We start from the raw sequence: 22,712 nt of genomic DNA on the forward strand, positions 1-22,712 counted from the left end.
ATTCATCATTGTGTTACAGACTTATTAGCACAGAAAGTCTCTGCATGCTGCTGGGTAAGCTTCAGTTTACCAGGAAGACTCTAAATGTTGCTGTTTGGCCAGGATTAGCTTCTCTTAGAGCAATTTGCAATATACTGTATGTCACACTGGGATTAGATCCAATCATGTTTTGTGGCCTGAAATGGGTAATTTTTAGTTGTGAGGTTAGTCCATTTACCAATGCAAATGGTACCAAATAGAAAATGGATTCATGTGTTGCTGGTGTGTTGGGGTTAGAGTCAAAAGAGCCAGGATGCAAATGCCTTTTTTCTCTTCTTACTGCTGTCCTGATCCCCCCTCAAAGCCACTCACTCCCCATGTTGATGCACCTGTTTGTTGCTACTGAATCTGTGACACACAGCACAGATATGTTTTTAGTGTAATAAGTCTCCACCAGCTGCCCACAATTCAAGAGTAAAAATAGCTTCCCTAACTTTGCCTCCAGTGAGTCAAAGCAAATTCAAAGAGGGGTTAAATGTGAGCATGATGTCCATAAGCTGAGGGATGTGAAGTTGGGTTGTGCAGGAAGCAGGGAGAGCAGTTTCCTGTTATGTAGAAAAGAGCCTGTTGTTCACCAATCAGACAGGAAAACATGGCTGGTTTATCAATGAAGGAGAGCTGATTTAAGATCACAACTTTTTTAATGAGACAGTGTCAGTAATACAGATTCATATGGCTTCATGATCATATCCAGAAACAACTGGGGTCTGAGAATGTATTGTTCTCATCTTTTATAAGGCACCAATTAGTTATTGTTTATAAGTTGTAACAAATGGCTTTGTTCATGGCTAGTAAATCATTTATTAAAGCTTTACAGATCAGTTATAAGCCATTAATAACAACCACTTTTGTGTTGCAAGGTTGTCAAATCCCTTAGGATGGTGCTTATGCTTTCTATTTGCTAAAATACAGTAATAAATGGTAGTAATTTATTAACATATTCTCCTTACTTTCATAATGACCCATTGCATGTGCAAACATTTAACATTAAGTCATTAATACATTATTTTTAATCCATCAAATCTGCAGTTATACATGTTGGTAGTCAAACACTCACTATCTGGCAACCCAAAGGTTGTTCTTATTAAAGGCTTATGGCCAATCTATAGAGCATCAATAAACCATTAACAGTAATAAAGCAATAACGTAAAGTATAAACCCTATTGGAACGTGTTGTTTTCTATCACAAAAGTTGCAGTTTGTACATACAGTCTAGTGTGTGATCAAGTTCTTATTGACAGATTGTATTATAAATGTAATGTCTGAAATATGTATGTATACAGATCTTTTACTCACTTTTACCACCGTCAATACATCCACATTACATCCACATTACCATTTACCCTTTGCTGTATTATTAAAATAATCAGCCTTTTATCAGACATCAGGCTGATATTGACATTTTCAACACTTGACCGGACCTGCTGTTGCTGTAACAGGGATCCTGTTCTGTGCTGAGCGGATCGAGCTTTTTTTTTCTTTCTTCTCCATTTGGTTTCCAGTCGCGTCCCGCGCGCTGTAGGACTCACACACGATCAGCTGAGCAGCGTTTTCCCTCTCAGTGGAAGATTAGACAGAGCTGTTGTTCTATCAGACTCACTCACTCTCTGTTTGCGCAGTTCAGTTCAGAGTTTTTTTTCACGGTATTTAGCATTTTGTGTACCGAAGCTGGTTTCGTGGACGAGATGTTGGAGATGGTCGCTTCGCAAAAATGAACACAGGTGAGATTCATTTGAAAGGACAAGGGTGGTTTTGAACCAAATATATTTCACTCTGTGCTCGACATTTTGTATATTTTGAGCATGTGCGTATTAAGCAATAAGCTGGACATAGAGTTTAGTTTTTATCATATCTTATTATATTTGACTTTTTGTAGGCTACATTCCTGTAAATAGATGGTGAATCTAATTTTACTTATTAGAACATTTCAGTCCTTCTCTGAAAGTTAGCATATGTCGTGGGAGTTAAATATATAAAATATATATGAATTACAGGTGTTGCTTTTTTTGGTCACTGTAGCATATATAAAGTATTTTCTCAAAGCGTAAAGGCAGCCTGAGAGGGGTTCTCGCTTAAATCACAGGAAGTGAGTCAGGGAAATCCCTTACTTTTTTTTATTCATTCTCATAGGATGTAAAAGCAAAGATTACTCATTTAAGTCCCTTATTATGTCTTTTTATAACCATTTTTTTGTTTAGGTAGCTCCTACTGGAAAGCTTCCAGCTGACCTACATTTAATAGGTTGCCAGATTAGTTCTTTTTAAATATTGTGATTTTTGTGTAAAATAAAAAGGTCAAACTGCGACCACATGACATCTAAATGTGACTATTACACAAACACTATTACAATTTTTATCGTGTGAAGTTAGAATCTTTAAGCAGTTTTAGGTCACAGGGACACGATACAAATGACCTGTAAGCTATTTTAAAGTTTGTAATCTTACAGCTTCCTTTTCCTGTTGTTCTTTCAGACTTCACCAAGCCTTCTGTTGCTCCTAAGCCGAGGTTTGTTTGTCACGCCAGCCTGAAGCTTCCCTCCTCTCTCATGTCTGCAGCCAGGGGTCCCAAACCTTCAATCGCCCCAAAACCTAAAGTCACACCAGAGCTTAATGGCAACCAGGGAGGATGTATCAATGGCAGCTTACTAAATTCAGATGGTGAGGTCGATGAAGAGCATGAGGCAGAGAACGGTCTAAAGAAAGATAGACAATTTAATGCCTACATCCTCAAATCAACACAAAAAGATGTTCAGGGGACAGAGGATGAAGAGGTGACGGAGGAAGAAAAGGAAGAAGAAGAAGACATGATTCAGAAGATGGACGATGACTGGAGGTTAACTGACAGTGCTCTAACAGAGGAGGTGGACTCCCTGGAAACACTTTGGGTCAGTGATGCTGGGCTCACAGCTGACTCCGAGGATGTGGTGGAGATGGTTGACACGGACGTGACGGTGGACATGGACGCGGAAGGTTGTGACGCAGGTGAGGCCCTGGCCGACACAGATGGCCTCTCAGTGGGAGACATTTCTGTTAATAGCATTGATGAGGAGGCAGGCTGCTATTCTGCTGAAAATCGAGATATTAGGCAGAGGCAGGAAAAGCTCCAGATCAAGGAGGATGAAACAGGTGACTGTACAGCAGATGATTTAACTGAGTCCCTCACAGACGAACCTGGTCTCCTCAGCAATGAAAACATGAAGGACACTGATCAGAAACAAATTTTTCTAACAGATGGGGAGGAGAAAGAAGAGGAATCAGCTCCTGATTGTGGCATCACTTGTAATATCCTGAAGTTTAGATGTGGCCATAACGTGAAGGAAAAGGGCGAAAACCTACAGAACATTAGTTTTTATGACTTTATCCCCGAAGACCAGAAACAGATTGAGAGACATATTGCCATGGTGGATGATCCAGCTCATGAGCCTTATTACGTCTCTTCAGAGGACATTATTAACAGAGAGATGATGCCAAGAAATAACACAGCTCATGGACAACCACAGAGTCCACTTTTGTCTCTAAACATCAGTGGAGTATCAGCTGAAAAATATGAGGAAACAGCAGAAAATGGACAAACGGAGTGTGTGTCCTCTGAGGATTACGTGGAGGTTGGCAACGGTCTTGAGTACAGCAGCTACAACAGTTATGAAAACAAGGTAAGAACCTATCAGAAAAGGACTGAAGAACCCAAAGCTCAGACAGCGGAGGCCTTGCTCAATCATGTGGACTGCCAGCCGAGGTTCAGGCTGGTATCCATCTCAGTGCCAACGGACACCGACACCTCGCTGACATCTTCTCTCTCGGAATGCCAGCTGCTTTCCCCGAGTGACTCAGATGTCTTTGAGGAAGACCTGGATGGTCACATAGTGCCGTTTCTGGATGACACTACTGACACGGAGCAGGACATCAGTGATGAGCATGTCTACGAGGAGCCAGGACACAGCTCTGAGGGTGAAAATGTTTTTCCTTTTCATAAGAGGACAACAGAGATGCGCTCCAGCTCACGGTCACATCGCATTAATAATAACGTGGCTGAGATAGGAGTGCAGTTCATTCAGAGGCCCTACATGAGTGGATTTGGACAACCTGCACTGAGCAGCAGCCCAATGTTGAGCTCAATACGGCACAAGAGCTATGGCAAACCCCACTATTTGTCCTTGTACCCCCGTTCCCTCTCCATGGAGGGACATGACATGCCTCTGGGTGTCTACAGCTACATGGATGGATCCCCAAGACAGGGAGGTGCCATTTGTTCATCTGGAAGCTTCTCACAGTGCTCACCTTTATTGTCCAGTGGCCTGTCCACTCCGACATCTGTAGTGGATATCCCACCTCCGTTTGAGCTGGCCTACATTACCAAGAGGCCCATCACAAAGAGTTCCCCCTCGCTTCTCATCGAAGGAGATTTGTCAGAGAAAAACAGGAAAAAGAAATCCTCCATTAAGCGTTTCCTGATGCTTAAATTTAGGCGGAAAACAGAGAGCAAGCCTGTGGTGGATGTCAACCCGTCCTTGTTTAAGTCCTCAGCAGAGTCCAACCACCACACGCCCAGCAGACTGCTGGATCTAGATAGACGCAGTATCAGTAGCTCTCCACAGCTCAATTCACACTCTGTTAGTAAACCTCATTTTTCATCCGAGCCGCCCTCCACCTTCTTGCTCTACCAGGAAAGCAAAAGAAAAGGGAGCTCTGTGGCCTTTCTCAATCGCAGCGTTGTCCGGGTAGAGTCCTTTGAGGACCGCTCCCGTGTGCCTTTCACACCTCTGCCGCTGACCAAGCCTCGCTCCATCTCTTTCCCCAACGCAGATACCTCAGAATATGAGAATGTACCTGCCATCAGCTCAGATTATGAGAACCTTCAGGTCCCACAGCAGAGGCCCATCCGACAGGCGCCATTCACAGACTACTTTGACCGTCCCAGTCGGGCACTGTCCCCTGCCAATGACACCGACGGTTACGTGGACATGAGCAGCCTTCCTGGGTTCAAGGGTAAAACTCAGTCACCTGAACAGGAAACAGAAAGGTATGCAAACAAGACTCTACATGGTAGATACATCTAAATACATCTTAGTTTAGTGTGTTAGCATGCTAACATTTACAGGTATGTGGTCATAAACCAAAGGAGTGGATAAATTGAAATTTTGATCTGATGATGGTGCTAAAGAAAAAGTCTAATTATCACCAAAGTCATTGGGATTCATCGTCTGGGGCACCTGAACATCTGTACAAAATTTCATGGCAATCCATCCAAAAGTAGTGATGGGCCACCGGCCGGCTGGCGTTGCCATCCATAGAACCATGATTGATCCAGCTGGATAATATTAGTGATCCTTGCCATCTTTTACACCGAGCACAAGCTTTTTTATTACTGCTCGGCCACTGTGTGGGTTTAACAATGCCCCTGGGGAGGATGATTTATAACTTCATGTTGAGTCCCCTGACCCTGCGATCACAGCAGACGTGGAAGTGATCAGTGGCAGGGAGGACAGTGCAATAGCTTCCCTCATGGTGTGCAGGGAGATGTACTAACCTCAGCTGTGATGTGTCTGTGTGTTGTTGGGGCATGTTGAGTGATAGAGAAGGAAACGCTGGAGGTGGGGGTGGTCTCTTCAGATCTTAGTAAAAACAGGTGGGTGTCATCCATAAATCATCTTTTTGGGTGTAAAAACAGGCCCCTGTATTGATGCTGTAGGTAAAGCCTCTCGCCTCCCTGCTGCGGCATTATTTGTTAGTATGATCACCATGCTGTGCTGACATTACCCCAACCCCCCTGCATTCCTGTTGGCTGTGCCCATATCATACAGATCGCTCAGGATGATTAATAGTCAGAGCATTTTGGAGTCATTGCTCTTCTCTAGCCAGTCAGGAACAACATACTGAGATAAAATCTCAGCCTGTTGTTCTGTAGTCAGCAGTTGTTCACTGCAGTGCTTCCCTCTCATCCTGTTTACCATTGTAGTTTTGTGTGCAAGAAAAACTCCACAACAAAGGCTCTAAAATGCTGGAAGGACAGACATTTAGTTTGATATTAAAACTAAATTAAAGTAATAAATAAGTTAATACAACATCTTTATTCTATCCTCTCTTTTTTAGGTTTTAAAAGTGTTTTAACATGTGATTTGTTTTCTATTTGTACACATTCATTTAAATCTTTAACTATTCTATATTGGAAAAGTGTGTGATTGTTTTCATTTAGCTTATTTAGTGTAAAATGATACATAAGTGATACTACAATACAGTGTACACATGTTCTTTTGAATATGGATAGGTAAATATGAGCCTGTGTAGACTTACTGGGTTCACAATGAGCAATTGAAGTTTTGACTGTGGTTGTGCCTTGAAAGCATTAAATTAGACAATAGGAGTGTGTGTTTACTATTACTTAAGGTATTGTCTTAAATTCAGATTACTGTGTTTGTGAGTAAAGCTGACACAATCAAACGATTAATTGATTAGTTGGCCTTCAGAAAAATAGTTGTCAACAATTATGATAACTTGTTTTTGGTTCCTGTGAGGATTGTTTTGATTTCTGTGTTTTACATCAAATTAAGCAATTTGAGTTTGTAATTTTGGACTTAAGGAAATTCACTGTTTTTAGACATTTTATAGACCAAATAATTAATTAATTAATTAATCAAGAAAATAATGGAATGATTAATCAATCAGCCATTAGTTGTGGCCCTAACTGTGGTCTCACTGCCAGGTCCCCTCTGCTGAATTATTAATGTCTGCTAAAAATAATTTAGTTCTAACATTCGGATAAGACAAAAGTTACTGTATGTAAATTAGGTGCCATCGTGAAGAATGCTTATCTTACTCTCTAAGTTATCTTGCGCCTAATTCCTCCTGGGTGCCATATTTTGCCATTATTGTATTGCACACTTTGTTTGTAGTCCATACCATGCAACCATGGTCTTGAGTAAATCAAATCTGAATATACATAAATCTGAGAAAGATAAATGTTTCCCCACGCTGTTAACGTAAATTAGGGCAGGTAAGACATCAAAGTTCAACATTGGACGCCTCATTTAGCACCATTTAGCACCCGCTCTATTTTATATAATTACTTTTCCATCACAAAATAGACAACTGCAAAAGTTGCCTCTGTGTAATAACCTAAGCTGTCTATGCAAATACAAAACAAAGACAGTGGTATGATTATCATTTCCCACACTTTGAGCTTCCAGTGAACACAGTGCCTGTAATCACAGTAAAGCAATATCCGTAATATATAGCGGATGGACAGAGTCGGTGGTTGAGGCTGTTAGTTTTGTAGTACCCTGAAGGGGCAATATTAGCAGATCATAGTTTGGAGATTATTTGCCCAATCACGGCTATCGCCAGAACAAATAGGTTCACCGATGAACCTCAGGCAAAAAGAAAATGTTTTTTTTTTATCTCCTTCTGTAATTTATCTCCATAGATTTCGCCTTGAGCTTTCATACAACATTGCAGGACTATGAGAAGTGACAGAGGCATTTTCTGTGTGGGTGATATAAAAGTCTAATATAGAAACTGTGCATGTGTTTGTGGTTCAAACACCTTCTGGTATCTCATCCAAAGTTTGATCCAGTGAGCAGTAATGGGCCATGCAGCTCTAATGTGTGTGATGCAGAGATCTGAACTGCTCACATATGCTGTTCATAGTAGCTAATTTGCATCTCAGTGGGGTTAAATCCACCGGTGCTTGCAGAGAAACATGGCAGGAACATTGGCAAGGCGATTGGTCATATAGAAGACTACTACATCACTATTGTAACTTAAGGATGTGTTTTTATTTGCATAGCTTACACTCCCCACTGAGCCGCAGCCATTAGCATATTCATTTAGGCTCCCTGCAGAAGAGAATCTCGTAGCATAAAATACCGGCATGCGTCCCTGGTTGGGTACAGTTGTCACCGCAGGCCTTTCAGGATCAGTTTATTGGTTTCTTTTGACCGGCAATGTTTTATCTATTCACATTTGCTTCTAATGCTGAATATGTTTATTATAGTGATATTTCAATTTAGACAACCATAACAGACCATAAAGATGGCTTGGATGGTTAAATGAAATTCATCTGATTTATTCTCACATTAATGAAGGTTTGGGGACAGAACACAGTTCATATAAAACTACTGAACCATACAGTTTACTTGTAGTTCCCAATCTTGGGGTGAGCACCCCACCAAAGGGTCACAAGATGATTAAAGGAAAAGAAAGAACATATATTTCTCTCATACAAAGTTAGTTTTTATCTGACGTTTCCTTTGTCTTGAGAAATACAAGATACAACGGGATATAACGTGAGCTTTAGAATTGCTAATATACAGATATTGTTACGAGCCAGGCTAGCTGTTTCCCCTTTGTGCTAAGCTAGGCTAACAGGCTTCACATTTACTGTACAGACACGAAAGTGGCGTCAATCTTCTCATCTAACTCTTCGTATGAAAGCGGAAAAAAATATTTTTCCAAAATGTTACTTGAACATGAAGGAATATTAGAAGAAAAATCACACTGTGGCTTAACCGCTCACCAATCATGTCCACACCAAGGCCATAACTTGTCATTGGAGGGCATGAGTAGACAGTCCTTCATTTTAGGGGGTCAAAAGCTTAAAAGGTTGGGAACCATCGGACTAGACCTGTATATACTGTAATGCAGGTATTTGAAGTTTAAGTCAGAGTCAGTGTTGAATTATTCCAAAAGATGCATTTAGTCCTCAGCCTACTGAACTAAATTGAATTGTTTGCTGCTTGACTCTCAGCAATTATAATGTTTACTTACTTTATGAACTTATTGTATGCATGCTATATTTCACCCATAACACCCCTTCTTTCTCACCAGTGCCTATACAGAAGCCTACAACGTGTGTTCGGTGGCTGTCTCTCCACAAACTGTCTCTGTGGGTGATGTCGATGGAGAGACGGCGGGTGAAGAAGACCAAGGACGCACCTCTGAGGAGGAAGAGGGAGGTGCAGACAGCATTTATGAGAGACAGGTTAGTTCTGACAAATGTGTGTTAAATTGTGTAGAAGTGGAAATGAATATTCATACAAATTGTATGTCTTTTAAATATCCTGTATGGAATTCTAAAAAAAAATGTAACTTTATTATTAGTTAATTAATTAATAATGTTTTTCAGTTTACTGTTTTCACCAAAGGACTGTTAGCCACCATCTTTTAAAAAGTGATTTAATTAGTTTGTTATGTGTACATTTCCAAATGGTAGGTAGAAATAATGACATATTTGAAGAAGAAAAAAACAGAACAAAATAAAGTGAACGGTTTTTCACCTTGGGCAATTGTAAAATTGCCCTCACAAGCCAGGATTTTAATGCGGGTTAATGGAGGTTAATGGGCTTCTACAAGGCTGTCCTCATTATTTAGAATTTTATTGCCTCTTGGAGACGATGTGGAGAGGGGGGCCAGCTATATTTATTGAATGGTTGCCAAAATGCTTCAGCTCTTCCTAACCCTGGGCTTACTACAAGTAAATAATATGAATGGTTACAGCATGACGGCCGATCCAGAGCCTTTTACATCGCGAAAGAGCTGGTGGATACTGAGAGATTGTAAGTTACATGTAAACTAATTTCCATTATCAAACATTTTTGCTAATCGGTCAAAACTAATCAGGTTCCCTTCCTTTCCCTGTTTGATTGTGTTTTTATTTCTCTGTCAACAGACATGTGAAAGCCCTCAAGCTCCTCCAGGAAGTAAGTGATGCATCTATATTCTGTTTAGATTTACTATTGCAATATAACTCTCATCTATGTATTTAGATATTCTCTATGGGAAGGAATTACAGTAGTTTCTACATAAGGCTACAGTAGGCTGTCTGAGCACTATGTGAATTAACTGATTATTAGTATTAAATGATTGTGTGAGAGTTGATTCACTGAGCACAAATGCTCATTCACATTCACACCTGAAGCTGCACACTACAAACACAGTCTGATCTTTTGGCCTCTGAGCAGCTCCACTGGAGCAGTTAGGGCTTTTGTGCTTTGCTAAAGGGCACCTCAGCAGTGATAATGAGGGAGGAACAAATGCTTCCTTGTCACTTGCCTTTCCTAGATGTATCCCTCTGGTGTGGGGATTAAGCTTGTGACCCAGACCACCACTGCTTCAGTTTTCTTATCGATGATGAGATTTCTTGATACAATAACTCATGTACTCCCTGCTGTCAGATATTATCTTGTTACACTATTGCAAAAAAGAAAGGCAAAACAGGGGAGAAATGCAGACTTTAGTGAAATTGTGAGTATAATGAGATTTTAATAATAAACCATGAAAAGTAACCATTCCTCCACACTCGCTGTGAGCAAGGACTTTCGGGAGGCAGTGGGGGCAGCAGTTGGGGACGAGGGGGAACCTGTGTTAGACGAAGAGAGGCTTCGAGAAATTCTCAATGAGCTGCCTGATGTTTACACCCTGCACCGCCGAATCCTCACTGAGCTGGAGAATCGAATCCGACACTGGTGAGACACGTACACTGTCCAACACTGTTTTTTACTGACATCGACACATATGTGATAACTAAAAAGGAATTACCTTCCACACTCTCACCTGTTTCTCCATCATTCAGGGAGGAGAGCCAGAGGATTGCAGACATCTACCTGTCCAGAAAAGCAGAGTTTTTGGTTTTCACCACTTATATCGGCCACTATGATCGAAGTATGAGCCTGCTGGAGGACAGCTGCCGATCTTCACCTGCCTTTGCAGCAATTGTTCACCAGTTTGAGGTCAGAACTACAGCGCTTAACTCTAAACACAAAAAACGTAATGCAACACATATTGCAATCAATGAAAATCAACATTTAAAACCATACCTTCTCAAAGTTATACATACCTTGATACAAATAGGTCTCCCTGAGAATAAAAATGCCCTCTGATGTGCTCATGGGAAAGCACATAACTATAATGAGTATCTTTACTTACCACAAGTTCATACTTACGTATGAACGTCCTATTTTATTGATTTTTGTCATGTAATTAAATACAATAAAACACAGTTGGGTACATACAGTGTATTCTGTCTCTCTGGCTCTTTAGCAAGGGAAGTCTGGCCCTGAATGGTTTTTATCCTCCTCTTCCTCACCCATTCTCCTCCTCTACCTCTTTCCACTGTGTCAATTTGGAATTCCAGTCTGCACTGAGCTGAAGACAAATTTGTACTTTTTTAAACATTTTATGTAAAAGGTTGTGGTTACTGCTTAAAAGTGTAAAAAAAAACAGGACTACTAGTCAAGGTGGTGAAACATTACAGAGGTTTTAGTCTTGCATTGCCAGACCTTCCTCCACAGCCCTGCAAAGGAAGGTCTGGCTAGTCCACACAGCATTCTGGGATGGGAGAAAACATTCTCTGGTTTATTGGCATTTCTTTTAACCAATCACAATCGTCTTGGGAGGCGCTAAGCCCCGGACACAATGGTGCCTCTGCAAAACAGCCTTGGGAAGGAAATTGTTTTGGTGGAACATGTGTACTTAGTCGTGCAACAGAAAACTCAGATTGGACAGATAGTCTAGCTAGCTGTCTGGATTTACCCTGCAGAGATCTGAGGAGCAGTTAACCATAGTCCTCATAAATTGACCAGAGTTTTGTGGCCTCTGGTTGCCCTATTTGGCAACCACCTGTTCAGTATTTGTGTTTTTCTTAACATATAAAAACAAATCAAAACTTACAAAACTGGAAATCTTATTTGTATGTCTAAAATGTAAAACAGTCTGCTGCTAAAGCTATGAGCTAAAAGACACAAACTAGCACTGGTCACTGCTGTTGTCAGAAAAACAAAACAGACTTCCTTTTAACAGCAATTTACAGGTGAAAAAAGTTATTATTGTTAAAAGTTATTATTACATTTTTAATAATCATTTAAATTCCCCCCTTTTTGTGCTGATCCGAAAATGTATCCATGACTCAAAACTGTGATCCGATCCGTGAGTTCTGTTATCCGTTGCACCCTATTTGAGAGGGATGGGAAATTATATTGCAAGCCATTATCTCATTGTTTCATTATTAAATTGTGTGGTATAGTTACATAAGAAATAAATTGCTCCAAATATAGGCAGTTTAAAACATGGCAATCGCATTGTCAATTTTGGCAAACAATAGCTGATGCCTAGTTGCCAAGCCGGCAACCACTTAAAAAAGTTAGCGTTGAGCCCTGCCAACACAAAGAAAGCGGAAGATGTGGGACATCTGGCCTAAAAAGAGGGACATCCTGCGGAATTTCCGGCGGCACCTGAACAATCCCGGAAGTGGAACGTCGTCGATATAGACTACAGAGGTTTTAATTAAAAATAACCTCATATACAGTATTTGATAGTTATCAAGAGCCTTACTTACCCCTTATCAGCAGAGTTCAGTGTGTGTTTGTGCACGACAAAGATGAAGTGCCGGTTTTGTGGTAGCAGAGATGGGGATGGCTGGTGGTGGTGTGTAGTGCTGGTCTGTGTGTGCATGTGTGAAAGAGAAGAGAGCAGTTTTGACTAAAAGCAAAGGATGTAAACCCTTTAAAGGTTCAAGCCAAAGGCAGACAGATAAGTGAATAAAGGAAATGATTTAACAGTGTTCGAGCCTGTTAAAAGAAACACCCAAAGGAAAAATATAGGCCGCATGTTTAGATGTTAAGAACTAATAAGTTTGGTACGAGTCACTCAGAACAACAATTAACCACTGAACGTCTCTTTATAAAGCAGGGGGTTGTAAAATTCATGTAGGTTGCATTTCCCAACATATTCAAACAGTGCACTTTAGTGAATAGTTATAATTAGCCTTGATTAAATGAACACACACAAGACAATTGTTTTCAGCCAGAGAAGCTATCAAGTTTATTACTAAGTTTAAAATATGAAAAAGAAAATATGATATACGATAGTATGACAGTTCAACAAGGAGATTGCAGCATCTGTTCACTATCCACTGTTTAATTTACAATCAAATATTACCAAGCCATCGACAAAGGAGTTTTCAATATTTTCCCTCCATTTTATAGTCCACAGAGGAGAAGACTTGGAAGAAAGTCTTTGCAGAGCTTGGCAGTTTTCATTATCTGATTTAAAAGCACCTACGTTTACAGAGAGAGAGAAAGATATTACTAATTAAAGCCTAACTTTTTGATATTAATGAACGTCCGTTACATTCAAGCCATTGCCAAATGAGTTGATACAAAGCTAATTAAGACTATCGGCTCCACAAAACTCTCTCTGTATTTCTAAGTATGGCTATGTTCAGAAGATTGTGTCGTCCGGTGACTTTCCTGCACAGAAGCTCGAGTGAAGATAATTACCTCTTCTGAAGAGTCCATCATGTTTAATCCTCTGTGTCGTCCTCGGTTACTAGCAACTGCGTGGAGGAGGAGTGGGGGCCGACAAGTTTTGTTGTCATTACTTAGAATTCCTCATGGGGGTGACAGAAACTACGCACTATAGCTTTAAAAGTGATTATTGAAAAAGAGGGTGTTAATACATAGAGACACAGTCTTTTCACACGCACACATACAAACAAACAAACACTTCCTGCGAGGCACCTTGCTAACCAGCAGTCTGTGTTATTGGCCCTTGTTCAAACTTAAAATATGACAGATGGTTCTGCTCAAAGCTCCAGTGTTGTTTTATAATATTCTTCTCAGTGCAACTTTTCTTTTCTTTTTTACACACTGTGAGATCCCTTGGTCGTTTTAATTAGTCCGACATGTTGTTCATGTGGATTTCTACAGTAAATATGGCCCCAATTTGCAGCAGTGATAACAGTGAAAATGTTGAATTTGTATTTGTTTTATTTGTCTCAGCAGCAGAATCCAGCTGGAGAAAAAGTGTCTCTGAAACATCAGCTCCTGCAGGTCATTGTGCGTGTGGCTCAGTACCGCATGCTCCTCACTGGTGGGTCTTGTGTAAAGGACAAGATTTTTCTGATTAAAAAAATATATTTCACCCATAGTGTTTGCATTCTCAACTCTCAGGGGGCATTCATTTTCACTCACTCCTTACAGATTACCTGAACAACCTCTCCCCCGATTCCAAGGAATATGAAGACACCCAAGGTACTGTAAACAAACAGCACACCCAGAGTGGACAGAGTTAGAGAGCCTTAGTGGCCTGTGTTTGTGACTGTGTTTACAGGGAATTTATTTGCTTTCATTTGGCATGGAGAGACGGCCATGAGAGAGCCAATTTAGATTTTCTTTGTTTGTAGTGGAAACTGCAAGCAGTGATTTCAGCACTCTTCTGTGTGAAGACTGTAATGTGCAATTCATGAGAAGGCCAGTTTCATCTCTTATCTCCAATAAGGGAGCCACCCCAGTCCAGACTTGTAGACACATCCAGACTCTCATTTCAGGTTTTATGTTTGGTGACTTTCTAAGTAGAGAAGATAACGAAGGTACATCTAATCAATTATGAATATTCATTGTTCACTTCTTTACATCTGTCTGTGTTTGTCTTTTACAGCTGCTGTGGCTGTCATATCTGACATTGCAGATCAAGCAAATGACAGCATAAAACATGGGGTAAGTGTCATGTGGAGGTTTATGTAACTCTTGATCCCAACAAACACGGATTTGCATCCAGAATTACATATCTTATTTTCAACATAAACCTTGGTCAGGGCTAAACACACAGACATTAAAACACACATCTATAGAATCTCTTAGCTTAGTACTTCCAACAATATGGTTTGTTTCTGTGTCTCTATGTCTGTAAAAGGATGAAAACCAGACCCCTTATAACTTTAAGATCATCCCTGCCCAGTCATTTACCTAACGTTTAGGTCCTAAACAATTAATTCAAGAAGGAAAGTTAACTGCTTCATAAGTAAATGAAGTGCCACGTTTCACAGAACAAGTTTGACTATATGTATACAGAGGGAGAAATATGAGAGCATTTTCACTCTAACAAGTTATTAAAGTGATATTACTAAAATCTTTTCTCCTGTTTCTAATGTTAGAATATAAATATAAATCATAATATTTACTTAAGGTTGAATCTGCTTTCAGGAGACTGAGCTCTGGCACACAAAAAGTTAAGACACCTATAAACATTTTTCATTGTTATTGTTTCACATTACTAAGGCATTGAGCAGTGGTTCCCAACCTTTCTATCTCAACAACTATTGGATGGATTGCCATGAAATGTGCTACAGACATTCATGGTCCCCAGAGAATGAATCCTAATGACTTTTGTTACAGTATGCCCCAAGCGCCACCAGTAGGTAAAAAAAAAGTTTAGTTATTGAAATATCTCAATATCTACTACATGCACTCCTGGTTCTTCTCAGACAATGAATCCTACAGTAAGGATCCCTTGACCTTTCCTCGAGCATCACCACAAAGTTCCCATTTGTGGTTTTGAGTGAAATGTCTCCATAACTATAGATGGATTACCTTAATTTGTTCAGTACTTTGATTTATGACCAAAAACCAATAACATTATTCCCATTGACTACAGCTCGACTTTGTTCTTAGTGCTAACTAGCAAGTACTAGTTAGCATGCTAACACATTCAACTGAGATGATGACTATACATCAGCATGTTAGCATTGTCATTGTGAGCTTGTTAGCATGCTGACGTAGCATTTAGCTCAAAGCAATGCTGTACAGACTTAAATAGAGGCTCTTTTTTATGGCTACAGTAGTTCTAGCTAGAGCCGCATGCCAAATGATCTAAATAATGTGGCTCATTCTAAAAAGAACACGCCTGCCTGATCCAGGTGATAACTATGTCTAAAACAAAGGGAGTCGTGAAATTAGCCAAGCAGAAGATAATAGTTTGGGGTTTACCGGAAAATGACTTGTAATGGACTCTCTTTTGTGTCTCAGGAGAACTTGTTGCGTCTGGTCAACATAGAGTACAGTGTTCGTGGCCAGCGGGACCTGCTGCAGCCTGGCAGGGTATGACTCTGATAACAGCATTGTTTCTTTGCCAGCCCACCCTGTCTGCCCTGCACCGCCCTGTGTTGCCCTTTACACAATCATTCAGCTGGGAATCCCCAGCCAGCCCGGTTTTAAAACAACATTAATTATCGCAGATGCCCTCTGGGTGTCAAGATCAGATGACTTGTGAAGTATTCACTTTGGTCTGGTTTAAATGCTTTTTTTAATCAGGTCTTTGTGAAGGAGGGCACCCTGATGAAGGTCAGCAGGAAGAGTCGACAGCCCCGCCATCTGTTTTTGGTAAACGCTGTTTCCTGTTTGTAGTTTTTAAGTTAACAGACACATGTGCCTGTAGTCATACTATGTTAAATTTTATAATCGTTATATTTGCTTCATCATGTAACCACAGTAAGTTAAAATGTAGAGTCATGCATTTTCTGTCTGCTGTGTTTCTATGTCCAGACTGAGCTATAAGAGCAGGGTTTCCTGGCAGGATGTTTCTGAATGCTGACTTCCTGTCCTAGTTTTTTACTGACAGCACAGGGAAGGTCAACACCAGCTCCCTATCCGTGTGCACCTGTGAATTTTTATGACTTTAATTCTGTCAGTTAAATATTATTGTCTTCAGCACCTTATATAGACTTAGCTTTCAGCTGACTAAGATCATGCTAAAGCAAACAGGGATGTAGAGAGAGGAGAGAAGGATCTAATCGATAAAGCTGTATGTATAAACTAAGTCACAATGTTATTTGTGTCATTTGTCACCACTTGTCACAGCCAGGTTAACAATGTAATTTATTTCATGAAATAGACAGCTGAAAAAGAGAGAGTCAAAGATGCAGAGGGAACACTGCACCAGGCATTCAGTTTGTAAAAATCATAAGATTAAGATCGCCCTGAAATGTTATAATCAAGAGAGATTAGAAAATGAAACGCCTTCGCAAATTATCCATAGAGCATCATCATTGCTTTTTCCTCCTGTGGCGTTTTTGAAATTTGTGGTCTGGGCTCGACACTAAAAAAGCTCGTAAATGTATCTTCTGGAGGAATGTTGGGAATCATCGCTGCATAACTTTTATCCTGCCAGTTTATCCACCCAGACGCTGATCACGTGTTATCAGCTATTATTAATGTGAGAGACAGCATAATAAAATAAGTCTGCAGGAGCTGGCCAGCTCATAAGTATTCAAACACACACTGGACAAATGATATAGACGTTAACAATCCAGTTTGATTTCAACTACTTTGTTTTTATTTACGGAAGTATCTAATTCATGTATAATCATAGAAATTCAACGTAGGGGTTTTACATTTATACTGTAGATCCCCCACACAGAGAAACTTACCCCCTTCAGTGTATGAATGTGAAAACAGCCTTCTAGTGTGGATCTTTGCATATATATTGTTCTGCACAGTGAAGCAGAAACATCCACATGAAGTAACAATAAGCAGGTTTTTATGTGGAATGGACGTATGTATGTTGTGGAGTGGACAATGGTGTAACTGTACGCCATCAGAAAAAATACACACAGTTTGCTGTGAATTTTTACTCATCATGTGAATCAACTGTGAAGTCATAGAAGTCAAGTTTTGTAGTAGAGTGCCATCTGGTGGAGAATTGATTTGCTCCTTTGAACGTGTCCTCTGTTCTGCAGATTTACTGTGAATTATGAGCATTATCTCTGTCTGTTGTTAGATGAATGACGTGCTGCTGTACACCTACCCTCAGCAGGATGGGAAATACAGACTGAAGAATACTCTGCCTCTCACTGGCTTGAAGGTCAGAGTCTTTCATTAAGTCGTCGAAATCTCTTTGATTTTTAACCATGTTTTCCCTTTAGAATCCCATAGGAGTTGATGTGCAATAAAAGCTGGAAGTTCACATGTAAACACTACAAACATGAAAGTATTAAAAAAATGTACATATATGTATTTTTTATTAAATGATTTACCTGTTGGCAGTTAACAGAGAATGTGAGAATGGAAAAAAAAATATGCTGTTCCTAAACTTTCAGACTGGAAAGTTTTACTTTCTGGTCTTTGATTTATGATGTTACTGATTTCCCAGGTCAATAAACCTATCATGGAAGATGTCCAAAATGCACTGAGGATTGAAGGAACAGACATCTCCATCACTTTGTCTGCAAGGTGGGTCACTGTACGGTGTCCTGCTTGAATAATGGCTAATATCTAATAATGGCAATGATGAAAAGTAACTAACTAACTAACTACTAACTAGTAAACTAACTAGTAAAAATAGTGTATTTAGTATTTTTTTTGTATTTATTTAATAGTGTTGTGATTTTGTGTGTATTATTTGCAGTTCCTTCATTGAAAGAGAGGACTGGTTTTACACTCTAAGCCGCACTGTGACTGAACACGCCAGGGGATCTGTAGCATTCAACAGCTGCTCAGGAGAGGTGAGCAAATTCTAATGACATTTTCCTCAGTCATGCTTATCCTCAGCCAACCCGAATGAGATTAATGTTATAAGTCATAGTCATTCATCTCCACAGTGTTTTAGTATGTTTTTCTGATTCTGTGTGTCTGTCCAGGCCAGAGATCGTCTGCGGCTGACTCTAGGAGAGAAAGCCCCTACACTTGTTCCAGTCTCACAAGTGATGATGTGCATGAACTGCACCTCAGATTTCAGCCTCACTCTCCGTAGACACCACTGCCATGGCTGCGGAAGAGTGAGTCACACACAAATAAAACACGGTGCTCTATAGTACTTTAATATATATTAGGGGATGCAACAACTTGTGTCTTTGACCAGAGCGTTGAGTGTGCTGAATGTGTGTGTGCTTTTGAATGTGCCTGCCTGTTGTAAATGTATGTTGTTTGACACAGATTGTTTGTCGGAGCTGCTCCAGGAACAGATATCCACTGAAATACATGAAAGACCGCATGGCCAAAGTGTGTGATCACTGTTACAACGAGCTAAAGAAGAGAGGTGGGGGATCTCTGCTTGAATACATTTTTAGGATTCATCAATCACTTTAAAAGACAGTCTGCCTATCAGCCCATACATTTAATATTGCCATTCTTCTGCACTGTAATATACAGAAAACTGCAAAGCTGATGCTAAGGTTTTAATTGTAAAAGAAACATTTCCCTTTATTGTCCTGTGGATCTTTCAAAGAAAAGTCAGCACATTGGTTCTTATTGTTACTCATGCATATCCTCACTATGATTTGACATATACTGTATATAGCCTCTGCTGCAGTATTGTTCAGGCACCAATGTTGCCCAATTAACCTGGCATGTTACTTAGTTTGTCTGTGTATGTGTCATCGTCTCATCCTTGTCCTGTGGTTAAAATTAAATTGTATTTTTCTGCAGGGGCAGATGTGTCTGCGCTGTCAGGTAAGAGTAGCCCTCGTCCAAACCGCTCCAGTCGTCCTCTCTCTGCTGTGTTCCAAAACATTCATCCTCCCAACATCTGGAGACATCGGAAAGGCACTGCTTCCTTCACCCAGGTACGCCTGCGACATGAGAGGGCCATGTTCACTGCACAGTGCAGAATACTGAGTAGTTGATGCAAATGACAGCTATGCCATGTTTTGTTAGTAACATTGGTAGTTATCAGTTCCCTCCTGCTCCTATTTTGTGCAGGTGACAGTGTCAGAGGAGGGCTCCATTAGTGGCACTCTACAGCGCAGCAAGAAGAGCAAGAGGAACTGGAAGAGACTGTGGTTCCTTCTAAGAGACAAGGTGCTTTACACCTACCGAGCCCAAGAGGTGAGGGGAAACATGCACTCCCCTTTAACCTGAACAGCACATATTCACACTTGAACATACTTGACACTGTGAGAGGTCGATAGCCATCATAACTAAAAGTGCTGAAATGCCTACAGTTACGTCACTGTATCTTACAATCCATTTCTGTTCCCCTGATTAATTTTCTGTCTGCAGGAGAAAGTAGCATCTGAGAGTTTACCTCTGCTGGGCTTCACAGTGAAGCTACCTGACAAGCAGCTGGGAGAGGAGGAGTCCAACATTTTCCAGCTTTACCACAAAAACACTTTGTATTATTCCTTTAAAGCTGAGGACAACTACACAGCCCAGAGGTGAGAAGCATACGTCCTTGATAGCTAATTTCAAAATGTTTAGAGATTGACAATTTAGATAGATATTAGTCTGATGAATCGCAGAGTTGTTACTGATAAATTGCCATCTGGTAAAAAAATAAAAATAAAAACTAAGAAAAACAGTCAAGTTTTTTACTCTCCCATTACTCTGTGGGCCCCAAAGGGTTTTTATGGGCCCAAGATTGGATAGTTTTCCTTGACCCACAGACGACCAAGTAGTCCTTGACTTGACTGGTCTTAAGTGGAAACATAAGCAACACCAAACAGCATGTGGAGTTTACGAAAACAGAAAAGTTAGTAAAACTTACTCCTATGGGACAAAATACAATAATTTTTCAAATTCAGGAGCAAACTATAAAATTAGCTCAGTTAATAATTGAGCTATATGTCATGTTGACAGGCACAGAATTGGTAGTGTTTAGGCAAAGCAGACTAAATCTACTCTTTTAGCACAACTGCAGTTTTTTTCTGTTTTTCTCCTAATGTAAAATCCTTTCCTCATACAGGTGGGTAAATGCCATGGAGGAAGCCACAGTTTTATAGGATCAGCTACTCTGGGTGTTGCCTAAAATAGAAGTCAGCTGCCTTTCTTCTGCTACAGACTGTGAAACCAAAAAAGGAAGATGGGGAATTAAAAAATAAATAAATAAATATATATATATATATATATATATATATATATATATATATATATGTGTGTATATATATATATATATACTCTAAAAAGAGGAATAAAAAAATCATCTTTTGGAAATTGATCTTAATGCCTTAATTAAAAAAATGAGGAAAAATCCGACCTTTTAAGGACACCAATTTTTTTTGTGAATGAATAATGTATTGTAAATAAATAAATGTTCTTCCTTAAAATACAGGGGCCATAATTATACATAGCCCTATGTTAAATTCCCATAGAGGAAGGCAGAGTTTTATTTTTAAAGGCCAGTTATTTCATGGATCCAGGATACTATGCATCCTGATAAAGTTCCCTTGGCCTTTGGAATTAAAGTAGCCCCACATCATCACATACCCTTCACCATACCTAGAGATTGGCATGGTTTTATTTCAGTTAGCCTAATAGCTGGTTTGATTTGCATTGATATGGATCTTATCTCAGTTAGCTATTAGGCTATACATTACATTACAATACATTATTCATTCACAAAAAAAATTGGTGTCCTTAAAGGTCGGATTTTTCCTCATTTTTTTAATTAAGGCATTAAGATCAATTTCCAAAAGATGATTTTTTTATTCCTCTTTTTAGTCAACTTTAGCATGGGTATGAATACTTATGAGCAGCACTGTATGTGTATATATATATATATATATATATATATATATATTTTGTCTGCAAGTTGTAACTTGTATGGCTGGACTGAATAAAAGAAGACATTGTGTTCTTTGAAAGCGGACACAATTACCTACTTTGTCAACCTCCAGTGTCCCCTGCCCGCTGTTACAGCAGGTGTGATGCTGAGAGCCACGAGAGGCGTTGGCCCAGATACCTGCCAGTGTGGAGCATTACATTGATGTGACCTGAATTTCCTGCAGCAGCATGGGGAACATTATAGATTTTTGGAAAAGAAAGATATTCTATGATTTTAACTTCTTTTTTTTTTTTTAACATTTCAAATATTTCAAAAACAACAAAGAAAAAACTGAACAAACGTACACTTTAACCACAGTTATTGTACTGTCGTTTCCAGAGAGGCTAAACAACACATTTCAACCTCCCTTAAAAATGCCCAAATCTGGAATGGCCTGATCTTAGTTTAGTTATGCGTTTATTTCAACATGTGTTCTTCCACTGGATTAAATGCATCTCTTTGACTAATACTTTGAAGCACAGGCTGTATCAAAGAATGAGTAATTTTATATGTATAAATGTCTGTAGCTTTTCCGTGCACTGCGGTGTTGGAGATAGCCCTGTCAGTGAATAAACAGTTTCTATGCTTTTTGCACTAACATAAAAAGGAATGAACCTGAAAAATGAGTGAACATTCATCATAGAGGCCAAAAGCTTCAGCTATTGTACTTAACTTTTTTTTGTAATTTACTTTACATACTTTTTTAAATGTCGCAATTACGTCCTTATTGTTATAAATATCTAAAACAAGTGTAATGTAAATTCTTATTTGTATAAAGACTCCATATCCAGTTGTGCACAGTTTGTTGCCCTGGACTGAACCATAAATAACTGATTTCACTGATCTAGAATCGGTGTCTTGGACTTTGTACTGTACTTGATGATTTATTAAGTTTGAATTTCTAACACTATTATTTTAAAATCAAGTAAAGGAGGCTTTAACAATGAAAGTAGTCTGTGTCTGTTTTTTCTCTTAATCCTCCATATGTCCTCTAGATGGCAGGTGGACTAAACATTACAACAGGCTGGCTTTGACTTCCTGTCACTGTGCTGATGCTGATTGCTGACGTAGCTCAGTACATCTATTGAAAATGAAAACATTAGCTGCCATGCTGCTGAACTGTTTGCCCCTATATGAGTCTGTACTGACATGTAGTCCATGTGTGGCCTGATCTGATGAAACACCAGGCTGGCGATTGTTTCAGATCACATTTTGAGCTGCTCAGGACGACATGGGGACTGAGTGATGCACAGACCAGTCTGGCCAAAGAAAGGCCAGGCCTGCTCTGCTTCTTGTCTCCCCCTGAGGCTTCCTGACCCAGAATCATATTAGGCGGAAAGTTTTGCTTTCTGGGGCTCCTGAAAAGTT

The 22,712-nt window shown here is 39.8% G+C and overlaps 1 protein-coding gene across 1 annotated transcript; it reads left to right on the forward strand.

Moving 5' to 3' along the window:
- Positions 1 to 1,529: 1,529 nt before the first annotated feature.
- On the forward strand, positions 1,530 to 22,501 carry LOC116041712 (FYVE, RhoGEF and PH domain-containing protein 5-like). Its single transcript, XM_036002323.1, has 22 exons — positions 1,530 to 1,760; positions 2,511 to 5,058; positions 8,862 to 9,015; positions 9,531 to 9,589; positions 9,703 to 9,733; positions 10,347 to 10,498; positions 10,606 to 10,762; positions 13,811 to 13,901; positions 14,012 to 14,062; positions 14,469 to 14,527; positions 15,836 to 15,907; positions 16,121 to 16,189; positions 17,586 to 17,669; positions 17,958 to 18,037; positions 18,213 to 18,309; positions 18,445 to 18,582; positions 18,740 to 18,842; positions 19,232 to 19,368; positions 19,505 to 19,630; positions 19,805 to 19,959; positions 20,487 to 20,538; positions 22,340 to 22,501. Exons 1-21 carry the CDS (start codon positions 1,751 to 1,753, stop codon positions 20,521 to 20,523), a joined length of 4,410 nt encoding a protein of 1,469 aa, XP_035858216.1. The 5' UTR covers positions 1,530 to 1,750; the 3' UTR covers positions 20,524 to 20,538; positions 22,340 to 22,501.
- Positions 22,502 to 22,712: the final 211 nt, after the last annotated feature.

Source organism: Sander lucioperca, chromosome 6 (genome assembly GCF_008315115.2).
Source record: "Sander lucioperca isolate FBNREF2018 chromosome 6, SLUC_FBN_1.2, whole genome shotgun sequence".
Classification (NCBI taxonomy): Eukaryota; Metazoa; Chordata; class Actinopteri; order Perciformes; family Percidae; genus Sander; species Sander lucioperca.

Excerpts from the sequence above, each read along its gene's own strand:
- LOC116041712 (XM_036002323.1), top strand. Across the intron at positions 9,016-9,530 it reads ACAGCATTTATGAGAGACAG|CATGACGGCCGATCCAGAGC; the intron begins GTTAGTTCTGAC and ends GAATGGTTACAG. Across the intron at positions 14,528-15,835 it reads ATGACAGCATAAAACATGGG|GAGAACTTGTTGCGTCTGGT; the intron begins GTAAGTGTCATG and ends TTTGTGTCTCAG.